Genomic DNA, 17,666 nt, shown 5'->3' with positions numbered 1-17,666 from the left:
AGATAGCGACTTCTTTTTCTCCAGCTTTATTTGTGTTTTCTTCATAGAAGAATGAAGACTGCTACTAGTAGGAAGCATCTATAATAATGAAAGGTTATTTTGTGTTAATTCAAAATCATATAAGAGAGGTTTTTGGAATATTTGTGTTCCTATTGGCTACTAAACATGCATTAATCACTTTCCAAACCATGCTACCAAATATTAAGACTGCATTTAGGCAAAGTAGAGATGTGAAGATGACATGACCTTTGACTCACTGATCTAACAAGATGAGGTGTTAACACTCGTCTGTTAATGGCAAAGACTATCAAATATCAAATAAGTATGGCCTTTGCAATATACTGCCTATTGCCATTATAATCAAGTGTGCCAAGTTTTGTGTTGATATTTTTCATAGTTTTGAAATCATTCAACTTAAAAGGCATGAACATTCTATGATAAAAACCAACTTAACTAAAAAAATATAACTTTTAGAAGTATGCCCTTGTCTAACAACTGCACCTTGTCAGGATAATCAAGTATTCCAAGTTTCTTGTTGATACCTATTAAAATGTTTGAATGATTAGGCTACATAAATATTTTTGCACAGCAACACTGACAAAGACAATACAGCAATCAGAATAACTCATCATTTTCTTTGAAATAAACAAGCTATTAAAAAAAACTATGAGTAAATTAAAATCAAGTAACTTCAGTTAAATCATTAAAGGGTAGAAAAAAATCTATGCGAACCTTTGACTTTTTGCCTGCCATTTTCTCAGATTTGGATTGTCTCACAAGACCATCAACAGGTGTGGCCAATGGTTTGTTGTCTACAAAGTTTGTTATAATTAATGTAATCATCTCTAGAGTTTTACCGAGTCCCATGTCATCTGCTAGAATACCTGTATTATGAATAATTTACAAAATTTATCAGGCAAGAACTTGTTGACTTTCATTGAATTTTAATCAACCATGTTTCTATTGTACTATAATTCCTATAAAAACAAGAGGGCCATCATGGCCCTGAGGTCGCTCACCTGTATATAGGCCCCCCCCACCCCCCCAGGGCCAATTTAACCCAAGGGCTTTTATTTGCACAAACTTGGTAGACACCCATAAGAAGATGTTTCATGCTAAACATCTAAGCTCTAGCTCATTGGGCTTTTTAAAAGAAGATTTTTTTAAAGTTTTTACTATACACATATAGTTAAAAACAATGACACCCCTGGGGCCGGGCCAGTTTTGACCCCAGGGCTTTTATTTGAACAAACTTTGTAGACACTTACTAGAAGATGTTTCATGCTTAATATCTAAACTCTAGCTATTTGGGTTTTTTTCAAAGAAGATTTTAAGTTTTTGCTATACACATATAAAGAAAATCAATGACCCCCGGGGCGGGGCCAATTTTGACCCCAGGTCTTTTATTTGAACAAACTTTGTAGACACTCACTAAAAGATGTTTCATGCTTAATATCTTAACTCTAGCTATTTGGGTTTTTTCAAAGAAGATTTTTTAAGTTTTTGCTATACACATATAAGGAAAATCAATGACCCCGGGGCGGTGCCAATTTTGACCCCAGGGCTTTTATTTGAACAAACTTGGTAGACACCTATTAGAACATGTTTCATGCTAAATATCTTAGCTTTAGCTCTTTTGGTTCTTTAAAAGAAGATTTTTTAAGTTTTTACTAGATGCATATAGGGAAAATCAATGACCCCCTGGGGCGGGGCCAATTTTGACCCCAGGGCTTTTATTTGAACAAACTTGGTAGACACTTATTAGAACATGTTTCTTGCCAAATATCTAAGCTCTAGCTCTCATGGTTCTTTAAAAGAAGATTTTTTAAGTGTTTACTATATGCATATAGGGAAAAAAATTTTGACCCCAGGTCTTTTATTTGAACAAACTTTGTAGACACTCACTAAAAGATGTTTCATGCTTAATATCTTAACTCTAGCTATTTGGGTTTTTTCAAAGAAGATTTTTTAAGTTTTTGCTATACACATATAAGGAAAATCAATGACCCCGGGGCGGTGCCAATTTTGACCCCAGGGCTTTTATTTGAACAAACTTGGTAGACACCTATTAGAACATGTTTCATGCTAAATATCTTAGCTTTAGCTCTTTGGGTTCTTTAAAAGAAGATTTTTTAAGTTTTTACTAGATGCATATAGGGAAAATCAATGACCCCCTGGGGCGGGGCCAATTTTGACCCCAGGGCTTTTATTTGAACAAACTTGGTAGACACTTATTAGAACATGTTTCTTGCCAAATATCTAAGCTCTAGCTCTCATGGTTCTTTAAAAGAAGATTTTTTAAGTGTTTACTATATGCATATAGGGAAAATCAATGACCCCCCGGGGCGGGGCCAATTTTGACCCCAGGGCTTTTATTTGAACAAACTTGGTAAACACTCACTAGAAGATGTTTCATGCCAAATATCTAAGCTCTAGCTCTTATGGTTTTTTAAAAGAAGATATTTAGAGTTTTTTCTTTCGGTTGCCATGGCAACCAGAGTTCTGCATGGAATAAAATTCTTTGAACAATTTTTAAAGGTGACCACCAAAGGAACATTCCTGTGAAGTTTGGATGAAATTGGCTTAGTGGTTTATGAGGAGATGTCATTTAAAGTAAAAGTTTACGGACGGACGCCGGACGGACAGCGATCACAAAAGCTCACCCTGTCACTTTGTGACAGGTGAGCTAACAAGAGGGCCATGATGGCCCTGGATCGCTCCCCTGACCCATCAACCGCATCCAAGCAATGTCTTAGACAAGCATCCTGGCCAAGTTTGATGAAAATTGAGTCAAAAAAGTGACCTCTCGTGTGTTAAAAAGGTTTTCCATATTTGGGCAATGCGACCAAATTTTTGACTGGAGACGACCCATATTCAAACTTGACCTAGAAATCATCAAAACAACCTTTCTGACAAATTTCCTGAATATTTGGTTCAAAACTGCAGCCAGTAGAGTGTTAACAAGCTTTTTCTATTTTTAGCTCCTGTGACCTAGTTTTTGACCGCAGATGACCCATCTTCGAACTTGACCTAGAAATCATCAAAACAACCTTCCTGACAAATTTTCAGAATATTTGGATCAAAACTGCAGCCACTAGAGAGTTAACAAGCTTTTTCTATTTTTAGCTCCTGTGACCTAGTTTTTGACCGGAGATGACCCATCTTCGAACTCGATCTGTATTTCATTGAGACAAACATTCTGACAAAGTTTGACAATGATCCAATCAAAACTGTGACTGCTAACAACCCAATTGTTGACGACGAACGACGCCGGACATAGCCCCATCTCTATACCTCACCTTGACCACTTCGCGGTCAGGTGAGCTAAAAACTTGAAAGATAGATATCATAGGCAAACAATTGCCGCCATAATTAAAGTACTTATGTTATTTGAAAGACATACTCTTAAAGTAGAACTATAGTAAAGTTCTTTTAATATATTCAAGGAAGGTAAAAGTTGACCAGAACAAAAAATATTGTCATCGGCACAAGAAAATGTTTCACAAACAACTCAAATTGACTCAGGTTTTTAACAGCTACATTTCACCTATATATAAACAATGAAATGATTAAAGGCCCATTATGTCTCAAAAATGCTTTTATGTCAAACTTAATTTCTCAAAACATTTTTGGTGTCCTGTTGTTTCCAAAAAATTACTAACTGGCCAATTACCTAAACTATCTTTTGCTTCTGCTGCTTTTTAGCAAATAATAGTTTTATTGATTTAGTATTTCATATGGAAGTCAAAATACATTTTGTCACTTTAATGACAAATTATGTTATATTCAGCACTTCTTTCTTTAGGTGAAAAAGCATATAAGATGCTCTTAAACCATTATTGAAACATTATAAAACTCATATTTGCCATTTCTAAAGAAAGAAAAGCTTATTCACTTCTGAGGCATAATATGCTTTTAAGATTGCATGTGCACTACTAGCATACTATACCTACCTCCTCTTACACTATCCGGCCTTATGCTGCTGGTAAAATTAAGCACAGTATTGAAGTATTTCCCATTTTTCTCTTGCCAGAATGGCGGCAAGGTGGCGTTATTCTCTCTCTTTACCATCCAGTTTAATGCCTGCTTCTGGTGGGGATACAAGGGTGTGGCTATAGCCTGTAAAAAGATCCAACAATAACCACTTTTATGCTGAACTCGCCAAACTTGTAAAATGCTTTGAATTGACAGTAAGTTAGAAGCTTATGAAAATTCAATATCAAAACAAGAGCCGGCTGAACCGGATGATGCTCCCCGAATAGGTTTTGGACACAGGAAGGTATACCTCTTGTAGTGTCAGACTTATGTCACAGACAAAGTTCAAAGTGTAAAAACAACCCAAATGTTGTGCATGACACATTGTCTCAATATGGTGATCATTTCTGTGAAATAGTTGTAAAATCCAACTTCAAATAACGAAGTTATGGGCCGGACACGATTTTGCTGCAAGGTCATGCTGTGACCTTGACCTTCAAGGTAGCCACCCAAATGTTGCGCGCGACACGTCGTCTCAATATGGTGATCATTTCTGTGAAATAGTTGTAAAATCCAACTTCAAATAACGAAGTTATGGGCCGGACACGATTTTGCTGCAAGGTCATGCTGTGACCTTGACCTTCAAGGTAGCGACCCAAATGTTGCGCGCGACACGTCGTCTCAATATGGTGATCATTTCTGTGAAATAGTTTTAAAATCCGACTTCAAATAACAAAGTTATGGGCCGGACACGAATTCGGGACGTACGTACGGACGGACGGAAGGACGGACGACGGACAACCCGACGACTATATGCTCCAATGACCAATCACCATACCAAGTTTGAAGTTCCTAGGCCTAAGCGTTCTTTAGTTATTGATTGGAAACCGTTTTTACCTACAAGGTCAATGTGACCTTGACCTTTGACCCCTTGACCCTAAAATCAATAGGGGTCATCTGCTGGTCATGACCAATCACCATACCAAGTTTGAAGTTCCTAGGCCTAAGCGTTCTTTGGTTATTGATCGGAAACCGTTTTTACTTAAAAGGTCAATGTGACCTTGACCTTTGACCCCAAAATCAATAGGGGTCATCTACTGGTCATGACCAATCACCATACCAAGTTTGAAGTTCCTAGGCCTAAGGGTTCATTAGTTATCACTCGGAAACCATTTGGTCTATGGACCGACGGACCGACAAATGCAAAGCAATATACCCCCTCTTCTTTGAAGTGGGGGCATAATTATCTTATATCTTCAACAAACCATATTAAAATATTACATATATGTAACACAATGAAAACACAATCAAAGAAAAGACAAACAAGTAAAAATAGCATTTTGAAACAACTGATGATTTTTTTTGGGAACCTGGATTAAAACTCCCTGTCATATGTGACCTTTTTGATATGGTCCAATGGAAAGTCACATATGACAAGTTTTACTGTACATACATACCTCTAATTATACATTATGTATATTTCATTCCTCCATTAATCTCCTACTCCACTCACAGGGTATTACTACATTCTCATTACCCAAAAATTAAGCGGGCAATGTACATTAAAATATTTAGAATATACAAATACCTGGGCAGGATCAGCCAGACTTGTTTTGTCTCCCTCCTCAATGTTTTCAAACAGTTTATCCAGCTCATTTTTCACCTATAATAAAAAAATGAAAAAATAAAGTACGAAATTACCATCAATATTAAGGCAAACTGCCTACATGACTAAAACACCTTTTAAATTACAAAATTGTATCCAAATAAATTAATTTCTTTATTTCGTTAGATTTAAAGTAGTACCGATACTGAAAACTTTCCAGCTTTACTGGTGAAGGAAAACATCAGGTGCCCCTCTAAGCATTATTTTAGCAAACAGCAGGCACCTGAAAAGAGCCAACACCCTTTTAAAAGCAAGAGCGTTAGCTTTCTCACATGAAAGTGAAAAAGTCAAAGTTCTTGAAGCAATAAGAATGCTTAGCTGAGAAGGGCAAGTGGTTCAAAGTCGGCAATCTTAAACACTCGACCACAGACGCTTTCTCACATGAAAGTGAACAAGAGGGCCATGATGGCCCTGAGGTCGCTCACCTGTATATAGGCCCCCGAAGCGGGGCCAGTTTAAACCCCCAGGGCTTTTATTTGAACAAACTTGGAATTAAGACACCCATTAGAAGATGTTTCATGATGTTAAGTTTTTGCTATACACATATAAGGAAAAACAATGACCTTCTCCCCCCCCCCCCCCCTCTCCACCAGCAGAGTTAATTTTAACCCAAGGGCTTTTATTTGAACAAACTTGGTAGACACCCATAAGAAGATGTTTCATGCTAAACATCTAAGCTCTAGCTCATTCATTGGGTTTTTTTAAAAGAAGATTTTTTAAGTTTTTACTATACACATACAGGGTTCTCAATAAGAGCCGGCCGCCGGCCGAAATGACCGTTTAAAAACACTTTTTGGCCGGCTGATATTTGTAAAATTTTCAATTAATTAATACCAAAAACTGAGAACATAATTTGACTGTCAAATACTGATGCTCCGTGATAATTATTAATTTTTCAGTAGAAACACAATAAATGGTTGGAATAAATCTGAAAACAGACTTTTATTAGCAAATAAATCTTAATTAAACTTGCATAAAGTGAAACCGGAAGTCCAACTCCATTGCCGATTTTTCCAGCCTACTGCAATATTGCAATGAAAATACTTGCTAAAACTGGACACTATTCACGGGTTTAAACTTTAAAACACATGATTTGTTTGCTATAAATCGTAAAATCAATTGTTGATAGTTGTCATTTACACTGATAATGTGTACTAAAATACATTCATGTGTTGTCGAAAATAGATCTGATTTCGGATGTAACTTATTCGGACATGCAATTACGGATTGGGAAAAATTTCATAAAAGAAAAAAAGAAATGTTTTAAATAAAATATCTTTCTTTGACTGAACTTCATACACTGATATATACAATGCTTATTTATGAATAAGCAATTTTAATGCAAGTAATATAATATGAATAACAAGCTTGTTATCAAAGTTTTGATACCCTAGGTATAAAAATTAAGGGCAATATACTTTGATCAAAATGACTTAAAATCTATAATTTGTTGTTCAAATCAGGGACAAAAGATGTAAATCCAATGTTCCTACTCAAATCTTATACCAAATAACTGATACATTTTTAGTGAATTACATGTACTGAGATTTGTTGGCATAAATAGTAAAAGTTTTTGTGACATTTGCTCTGTTCTATGTCTGACAAATAAGTTTATAGAATTTATGACTAACACATTTAGGTCCTGTTCAAGCTTTTAACTTCAAAATAAGAATCAATTTTAGGATCAGGATCAATATTTGGATCAACTGTAAATTTACTAAAATTCCCTTATCTTACAAAAATAACAATAAATTTATCTAAAATTTCATAAACTTGCCATCGCAAACCTAAATTCATCAAATTAATATTAGATATATAATCTATGAGGATAAACAATGAAGAATATTAGTTTTTAATTTGATCCTGATCCTTAAATTTTTGTGAACACTCGGCCTGTTTTGATTTTGTAAACATAAACTGTACATTGATGTATATATGTACATGTGAAACTGTAAGCTCTATTGAAATCTTGTTAGTGCCATGTCTGCAGCTTGACAGGCAACACACAATTTGCTTATTTTTATTTAATCATTTAATGCCAGGTGAGTATTCACATAATTGGCAAGTCATTTTAAAATGCCCTTCTGTTCAATGAAAGCGTTAATCCCTAAAAAATGAAACACAATGATTGGCATCTGGCAAATGATATTTTATTATTGAATAAGAGTGATTTTTATGCAGTAATTTTCTAATATTTTTCTCCTGTCTGCAATTAATGCCCGACATAACTGTATTGGTCCAGTATTTCAAAATGAATTGCAGGATATGGTGTTTCATTAAGTTTAAAATGAATTAAAAAACAGTATTTAAGGCAAAACTGCACTTTTTTTTCCAATTAATCACACAAATATATTTGACAACACACTTAATACTGTCACTTTGTGACAGGTGAGCTAATAAATACGAAGAAAATATTGACCTCTGCAGGAGTAAGATATGTTCTTCTAGGCTCAATTGCCGCCAAGGAGAATTCAGAAGCTCCCAGTGATGATGATGACATACCACTTCCTGGGCTGGTTACCGGCTGTGTCCCACCAGTCAGATAGAAACCAGACTTCTTTAACTTGTCCACAGCCTCTTTCTGGTTCTCAGGTTTGCCCCACAAGCTTATGTCTACAGGCATAGAGTACATATTGGTGGCACCAAAAGGAACAACCCTATTAAAGTAAGAATAAGTATATCAACTTTACAAGAATATAACATTTTTTTAAATGTAGAAAACTTTTTGAAAAATCAGTTAACTCTGTCGTTATTATATGTACAAAGCAAAATCATCCCAGCTTAAGAAATGTTTGAATCTACTTCCATTGTTAATAGAAATAGTTGGTAGGGTGTTTTTTCCTTCTTTTCAAATGAAAAATTGCGTTTTTTTGTTTTTATTTATCATTTTTTATTTGTCATTTAAATACTTCTAATAGACAGCAGCAAGATGAATCTTTAACACAAAACCTTGGGTCAATATCAAAACAAGATACTTCTTATGGTGTATTAGAAGTTCTCCGTAATTCAACTATATCTTTGAAAAAAAAAAAGTACCCTTCAAGCCTTGCCAATCCTTTGTCCATAATGTAAGCCAGTGGTCTGGCTAGCTCCCTTTTGATATGGCCAACTTGAACATTGCCAACATTTTTCACCTTGATGGCATTGATATCATAGCGATTCTCGGGCTCCCTCTCTAATGCAACCATTTCTTTCATGTTGACCTGTAACCAAAATGTGAGTGACGTAACGTAAAATTACATCATATGAATAAAATTCCATTTTCAAGATATTATACATTTCAGGTAAAATCAATATTATTCAGGCAATGAAATTATATCATCTAAGTAAAATAAGGTAAAATTATGTTATTCAGGGGGGAATCATTTAGATAAAATAATACTTATAAAGTAAAATTTTAAATTAGGTAAATTTATAATAAATTCACTATAAAAGTAAACATTCATTCATAAAGGTAATGCTACTTTATAGAGGTAAATTTTTTTTTTAGATTAACAACATTTCTTAGTTAAAAATATTATTTTACTGAAAACTACACATAATTTTCTAACAGTTGTCTTGGAAACTTACTGATACAAAGAATAATGTGAAGGCTTCTGAAATAGTCAAATAAACAGACTTTTTCTTTGCTTATGAAATAGTACAGGTTTTGAATTTTTTGGTTAACATAAATACTGTTTTACATATGCAACGAAAATTTGCAAAGTAAGTTAAGAACTCACAGTTCCAGAATAATATTGAATGCCAACAATATTTCCCCGTAAATGTCCAAAACAGATTTCATCGTCTAAATCATCATGCCCCATCAAATCATCATCATCATCTTCATCAATCATCACTGACTGACTACCATGTGGCTGGCTGGGATATAAATTGTGTCTATCTAAAATGTAAATGTAATGTTCTAATCTTTAACCCTTCACCCCCTGAATAACTTTAATGGACTTTTAATACTTGTTTCTATTTTAAGGACCGTCCAATATCAATATTAGGGTTATCAAGTTCAAACTTTAAGTGGATCAGCCAACAGTAAAGAGAGCCTGGTCAGACTGTGCGGATGTAAATGCTGACCTGTGCTTATACTGGTAAGGCTAACAACACTTATAGTTCCAACAAGAGTCAAGTATAATAGTAATAAAGATTTCACAATAAGGATGCATTCACCTACCAGCACATGAACACATCACCTACCAGCACATGAACACATCACCTACCAGCACATAAGCACATCACCTACCAGCACATGAACACACCACCTACCAGCACATGAACATACATGAGAAAAGTGAACTGTGAATACCCCCTATTTTTGCTATATACTACAACTAATCCCTGACCACTTGTGGCTATCATTTTTATATCATTGCAATACATTTTTTAAAGACCAGTGATTTTTTTCTTTATATAACTACTACCCTAAAACGGTACTGTTCCCAATAGAAAATAGACATTAAATTTCCCAATTTCCAATGTTTAAATTCCCAAAATGGCTGTTCAAATTCCCACAAGGCCAACTGATTTCTCTGAAATCATTTAAATCCAACATATTCATATAAATTACCACTCAATAGTTCTACCTGGACAGTGGTAGCTGTTAGCTATCTTTATTCATAATGACTAATCTTATTTGTAGCTGAAAGAATGCATAAAGAAAAATTCCCAATTTAGGTAAAAATAACGCATTTTGTCCCAATCAGTCTGGTACCGGCACCATTCCCAAAGTAGAGAAAAAAAACGCTGAAGACACTCTGACTCTTTGGTTGGTTTGCTGACAATGCTTTCATGTATCATGTACATAATAAATACTGTACTGAAAAACCTGACACAATCAAATTTAATACCTTGACCGTGATACTGGAAAAGCCCAGTGACACTGGCAGTGTATGTAAAGTTATATTACCTATCAAGTCCATCATGAGCCGTTCTGCAAGTATGTCATTAAGTAAAGAATCTTCTTCTGGATCATACTGGTATCTGGAGAAGCGAGATCTGCCAAAGGATCTTTTTTTCGACCACCCCCAACGACCCATTCTTTTTCCTGTACACTATTTCTTTCAGGGACAATCTAAAATGTCAGATGGCATGGAGAAAATAATTAAAAAATCACAAGTGTATAACATAAGAGACTTCTAAACACATGTACTTTCTATAGATCTTGAAAGCTATTTTTTGTTGTTGTTTTTTGGCTTTTCTTGCAATTTTGAAGTTTTATCTTTACTTTCCTTCAAACTTGACTTAACCCTCATCAACAAGATAAAATATTATGCATTATTCCTAACATGGTAAATAAATCATTATGAGCGAAATTGAGTGGTCCTGTCTTTTTCAGTTTCTAAAGTCTTAGACCACAAATATTCATGCCATTGTTTCCATGACCAAGAAGCTGTACACTCATTGCTTAGTACCAGAGTGTTTCAATAAGCTTATACAAATTCTAGCTTCCAACATAATCAAACTAAAATAAATTAGAATAAAATAAGGCTTGAAACCATAACTTTCTAGTCTCAGCAAGACCATTTAAAGATAAAAATCCCAGAAGTGTAGATGTTTATATTGGAAATTTCCTTCATGGCACAAAACATGCCAACCTAACAATTTTAAGGTAATTTTTTAAGTTTGACATTTTCATTTATCAAAAATGATAGATTCCTTAAGTACTTTTAACGCAGTGATTAATCTAGATGTGTGTCTTGCGTAAAATACGCATAAAAATCGAAAAAGACGCAGAGTTTCAAAATATGTGCGTTCAATTTGACGCATGCAAAATCCAAAATATCACGTCAAATTAGTGATTTTTATGTAGCGTTTGATTACTTTAATTTCATCAGTTGAATAATTTTTCAATTTCTTCAGTTGAATAATCTAATTTCCGATGATTACAGGTGCAAGACTCATCCCCTATTTGCTTAAAACGTTAAATCCCAAGTAACCGCCCATTATCGGCATAAGCCAATCAGAGCGTCCATTTTGCATAATACAATGGTGAAATATAAAATGAAGTCAAGGCAGAGATCTGCCTGCGCCACTGGCGCTAAAAAAATAAGAATGGCACAGGAAAATCGTCAGCAAAGGGCCAAGGGTGCATCTTAAATTTGTGCCAGACTTTTATTGTATGTTATTTAGTCATCCAGACAAAACTGGTACCAACAGGTTACCCATTCCCCTGTAATAACGTTTATCCATCTACATTGTACGTATAGCATTTTTTCCAAGTTAACTACTTACCTAATCCCTTTCCCACACAGATACGCATTTCTACCACCCCATTTTTACTAACGTAATTTTAATCCAATACAGCAAACAAAAAATCATAAATCTACTCAAAAAAAAAGTGTTGCTATTTTAAGAAATGCTGTAAGTTACAGTCCCAGTGAAACTTGAAATTATCTTACAGGACAATAGGTCCTGTGAAACCTGGTATTTTACAGGACAAGATTGACCAAACATTAGGTTGACTAAAACAATACATGCTCGTAAAAGTTTATTAAATATTATTTTGTAACAATAAACAGCAAAATTACAAATGTTGTAAAATCATTAATGAACTGAATGCTTGCAGGCAGTCTTATGTTTTTTCTTCTCTATCATCATTATCATAGGTTTCATGTAGCTTGTTTTGATTTAGTCACTGCAGCCAGGTGACTTTGTGCTGAAATAAAAAAAAGTAAAAACACTTTTTAGTAAATCATATAATTCATCAATTTCAATATTTCCCCAAAAAAAGTATTTCTTGACAGTTCAGAGTCGTAGTTAATATGAACTTAATAAGGTTCATATGGATGTTGTTTTTTTCCACTGAATTATAAATAATATTGTCCTCTAATAAATACTTTAAGTTACATTTAATATTCGAGCATCACGATCATCATCACAAATAAATTTTAACTTCTTTTAAATTATTTACAACTGTTCTTACAGAAATTCTTATAAAGAATAATCATCGGATATTCACCACTACGAGTGTTTACAGAAGTTTATTTACCAATCATTTTCATTCGCCATTGAAGCATTTGACAAAAAAAATTGTAAAAATCAAAATGTTTGACTGAAGTTTTTGGCGACAAGTTTTTGTAAAGCAAACATACATGTATATCAACATGATTACTAGACTTACCGACAAATTTATGCACTAAGCAAATTTATGCGCTATGTATGTCCCTTATTGGTCTTAATTGACATCTGTTAATATTGTTGTTTGTTGATACATGTACATGTATTTGATCGGCAATTATCAACACTCCGGAGATGTCACCTGTTGACTTCCAACATCCGCTCAGTTGTATCGCCGCGTTTCATTGGTTTTCCAATTATACCGACCAATGAAAATTGGTTTAACAGACCGTTACGATATAGGCGGAGCGTGGAAGATTTTGACAATTGGAAAATTATTGCACGTGTTTATCCTAATAAGGGCGACATTGTTTTTGCTTTCTAAGCAAACTGGAGACAGAGCGCCTAGAAACGTGAAAAGAGTTTCTTTTTTTATAGTTCTACTGCTAAAAAAAATTACTGGACAGTAGGTCCGGAGAACTTTCTAAATTTGTCGGACCTTTCAAAAAATTACCGGACATGACCGACGGTCCGACGATGTTTCGCTTGGACTGAAGTTACAGTAAAATCTGACAGGTGTGTTTTGATTTCCCCTAAGGTCACTCAAGTTCAGGCAGTGTAAAAAAAAAAGATGTCTATTACGTCATCAGAATATTTGACAGGATGATTAACCAATCAGGGAAAATGATTGTGCATGACTTTTTTTCATGATCAAAAGGTCTGTTTGTGTATGCTTTCTACACAGGGGCATACAAGGAGCAATAAAAGTCGTCAGTATTTATATAGTGTGACAGGGACATTTTGTGCAAATTACGAACTATTAAAATGGATAATCCACAGTATTAGACATAAGTAGTAAGAAAATATAAATTATGCAAATTAGATTTTTGAGCAACCAATAAAAATGGTTTTGCCTGCAATTAGATCTAATATTAGTACCAAAAATAACTTTTTTATTCACTTATTTAATTACTTAATCCTTTGTTATAAAAACATGCAAATCATGTCAAGGATCTGCCATTAAAAAAATTTCTGCTAAGACGCATTTGACTCATTGATTTTGCTACAGGACTCATTGTTTTCAAACATGTGCGTCATCAGACGCATTGTAAGGAATTTCTAGATTAATCACTGTTAACGATTATTAAAAGATTGTGCTATGATTGCATACATAGGTATGAAAATTGGTCTACTTTTTTTTTTAAAACGCGATAGCAAAATATTGATTGAATTTGTCCTTGGACTTCTTGAATTTGTCCTTGGACCCCTATACTATATTTAAGAACCTGCATTTATTGGAAATTTAAAGTGATGTAAATTCCTGCATAGAGAAGCAGTGATTTTCTTTTTCATTTTTAAATTTCAGTTTCCCGTGCAAAATTCACTGGTGCTTTACTAGTTTGAAACCACCAAAACTGGACAACCATCAAACGCAGACAGCCCAATGAAAAACACCAATTAATTATTTTCTTTACCCAGTGGTTGGCGATAAATTAGCTGCTCTAATATCAACAATTAATGAAAGTTTCATCTAAAATTAATTAATTAAATTGATTTGATTCTTCTTAAATGTTAGCCTAATAGTTTTTTGTCTATTACAGAAACATATTGACATTGAAAATTCTGTCAAAAGTGCAATACCTGACCTCTTTCTCTAGCTTTAATAACTTCAGAATAAACAATATAGAATAATCAAAATTTCAGCATATGCTGCAGGAATATGTAGAGATTATTACATGGGGCAAGTGTGCCTTTTGTCCATATTGGCACACTTGGTGACATATTTGCCCAAGGGCTTTAGCCCCGAGGGCAAATTTGAACCAAGTGTGCCAATATGGACTAAAGACACACTTGTCCCATGTTATGACCTGTTTATTGCATATGATATGTTCCGCAGCAGTTTTTCAGACTGGAATAAAATCAAGTAATAACGTACGTAATTGTTCTAATATATTTATTAATTGGCTGTCCGTATTGTTCGATTATATTATCTTAATCCATCAAGCGATTCGCATAAGATTTCAACGTCCTTTTGACGGCCATTTTTTTGCGATGCGGTTGTCAATTACGTTATGTGTATACACGCGGACGTTCTGCCGTTACTGTACAACAGGTGCGTGATAACCGGAAATAGCCTCAATATGGGATTTTGGCACACTTGGCAAGTGTGCCAATATGGCTTATTGGCACACTTTCTCAAATACGGGTTTCGCATGTCATATTCAGAAAAAAGAAACGCATTTTCATTACTTATTATAGTAACATATGCAATAATGTATTTTAGGTTAGAATTAAAACTAAAGCCATTATCTGGATTAGATTATGAAGTTATAAATATCTGTCCCAACACATGCATGCTTGTGAGGGCAATTTAGGAAATTTTGATGCCCCCCCCCCCCCCCCCAATAGAGGCCTCAATACGGCTCAAATAAATGTAGAAGTGTCAACAATATCAGATATAAACAAACTAGCTATCTCTTGAATAATATCCTTGCTTTTCTGTGTCAAATTTTCTAAAATTGTGAAAGCTGTATGAAATATTTAAGAAAGTGTCCGATTGATGGTACCCGACCAGTCGCTAGTCCAACTTATTAGAGTTGTCAGAGACATCGAGATAATTTAGGACGAGCGATGGTTTTTTTCCAACGGTTTTTCAGATATGGAAAAAGTCTGTAAAAATACCAAAATGTGTCGAGCCGTTCACGCCGAATCACGAGGCTACCCGACCACTAAAGATTTTAATAATATAGCCAACATCACTTCGTAGATTTTATATATTCAGTTAACATTCACTTACAAACAGTAGACCTATGCAATGGATAACGTATTGGCGATTTGGATAATCTTCCTCGTCCGGCTGCAGTGATTAATCTAGAAATTCCTTACAATGCGTCGGATGACGCACATGTTTGAAAACAATGAGTCCTTTAGCAAAATCAATGAGTCATGTAGCAAAATAAATGCGTCTTAGCAATATTTTTTTTTTTAATAGCAGAATGATCCTTGACATGATTTGCATGTTTTTATAACAAGCGATTCAGTAATTAAAGTGTATAAAAAAGTGTTTTTTTGGGTACTAATATTAATTGCAGGCAAAACAATTTTTATTGGCTGCTCAAAGATCTAATTTGCATAATTTATATTTTCTTACTACTTATGTCTAATACTGTGCATTATCCATTTTAATTGTTCGTAATTTGCACAAAATGTCCCTATCACACTGTATACATACTGACGACTTTTATTGCTCCTTGTATGCCTCTGTGTAGAAAGCATACACAGACAGACCTTTTGATCATGAAAAAAAGTCATGCACAATGTTTCCCTGATTGGTTAATCACCCTGTCAAATATTCTGATGACGTAATAGACATCTCTTATTTTTACACTCTGCATGAACTTGAGTGACCTTAGGGGAATTCAATTTACACACCTGTCAGATTATACTGTAACTTACAGCATTTCTTAAAATAGCAACACACTTTTTTTTTTCAGTTACCGATATTTATTTAAAATATTAAGTAGATTAATGATTTTTTGTTTGTTTATTGGATTAAATTTACGGTAGTAGAAATGCTTATCTGTGTGGGAAAGGGATAAGGTAAGTAGATAACTTGGAAAAATGCTATAGGGAAATGGATAAACTCAGAATATGCGGAATTACATGGGAATGGGTAACCTGTTGCTGTTGGTACCAGTTTTGTCTGGATGACGAAATAACATACAATATAAGTCTGGCACAGATTTTAGATGCACCCTTGGCCCTTTGCTGACGATTTTCCTGTGCCATTCTCATTTTTTAGCGCCAATGGCACAGGCAGATCTCTGCATATTTCACCATTGTAGGCGATTCGCTCTCATGCAAAATGGGCGCTCTGATTGGCTAATGCCGATAATGGGCGGTTACCGATCACAGGGATTTAACGTTTCAAGCAAATGGGGGATTAGTCTTGCACAAGTAATCATCGGAAATTAAATTATTCAACTGAAGAAATTGAAAAATTATTCAACTGATTAAAACAGTACATAGAAATCACTAATCGTGATATTTTCGATTATAAACCACCTGATTTGCATGCGTCAAATTGAACGCACATATTTTGAAACTGTGCGTCTTTTTCTATTTTTATGCGTATTTTACGCAAGACGCACATCTAGATTAATCACTGGGCTGCTGCACAGCTGACAATTGCCGCAAACTTTTTCGCGGGAGTTTTATCGTGAGAATTTTTTAATCGTGTGAAATACTTAAGGTCTTATACAACTAAATATTTATTTTGATAAATAAGAACAAGGTCCATTTATTCATATGTCTTTATTATGATGAACAATGACCACGGTCAATCTGAAATGAACATAAAACATATTAAAGATAAATGACTAAGCTAATGTTAATTGAATAATTGCACCGAGTCCAATCGTTCACTATGTTTCCCAGGCGGAGAACGCATGAAGAGATAAATTTTACAGGTGGAAAACCGATACTGTGGTAAGAAAGTTGTCTTCAATTTCTTTGAAAATGCATATTTCACAAAACTTTATAGCCTAGTCTGATCTCGTATGATTACTTTATCCGACAGGCATCTCAAACTCGCCAAATCTTTGTTAACTTATTAGATCATTATCGACAACTGCACAAGAAAAGTCACAAAATTGGTAAAATCGCTCTTTGATAGCCAATAACTTGACATCCAAGCAAACTTCAAAACATTTGTATCGCTCTAAAGGTTCTTTATTAACATATCCTCATCCACCAAACGCCTGTTCTATTTCTATTTCGTATTTTTGGAGTATAATATCGTTTAAGCGAATTTTCAAAATGAACGCATGAGCCGAACTTTTCATGTGGTTTCATAGGTTTGCAAAATGAACGCATGAGCAGGTGGTATTTTTAAAAACCCAAGTTTTTCCTAATTATCTAACAAATTTAACATATTCAAACTTCAAAAATTTCAAATTTTATTTCAAATAAGTGA

The 17,666-nt window shown here is 34.4% G+C and overlaps 1 protein-coding gene across 1 annotated transcript; it reads right to left on the bottom strand.

Moving 5' to 3' along the window:
- On the bottom strand, nucleotides 1-16,923 carry LOC132752443 (uncharacterized; the record flags this gene model as incomplete). The annotated part of the gene is given in 10 exon segments (XM_060742769.1): nucleotides 1-78; nucleotides 733-884; nucleotides 3,954-4,119; nucleotides 5,564-5,638; nucleotides 8,061-8,298; nucleotides 8,678-8,844; nucleotides 9,364-9,524; nucleotides 10,542-10,706; nucleotides 15,489-15,552; nucleotides 16,866-16,923. Coding segments are annotated over 8 exon segments (1,167 nt in total), but the record flags the coding sequence as incomplete, so codon positions are not given.
- Between the last annotated feature and the right edge of the window lie 743 nt (nucleotides 16,924-17,666).

The sequence above is a fragment of the Ruditapes philippinarum genome, unplaced genomic scaffold, assembly GCF_026571515.1.
Source record: "Ruditapes philippinarum isolate M1 unplaced genomic scaffold, ASM2657151v2 ctg1831_1_1_1_1, whole genome shotgun sequence".
Lineage (NCBI taxonomy): Eukaryota > Metazoa > Mollusca > Bivalvia > Venerida > Veneridae > Ruditapes > Ruditapes philippinarum.
Note: the sequence above shows the minus strand (reverse complement) of the source record. Positions and strands in the feature narration are given on the sequence as shown.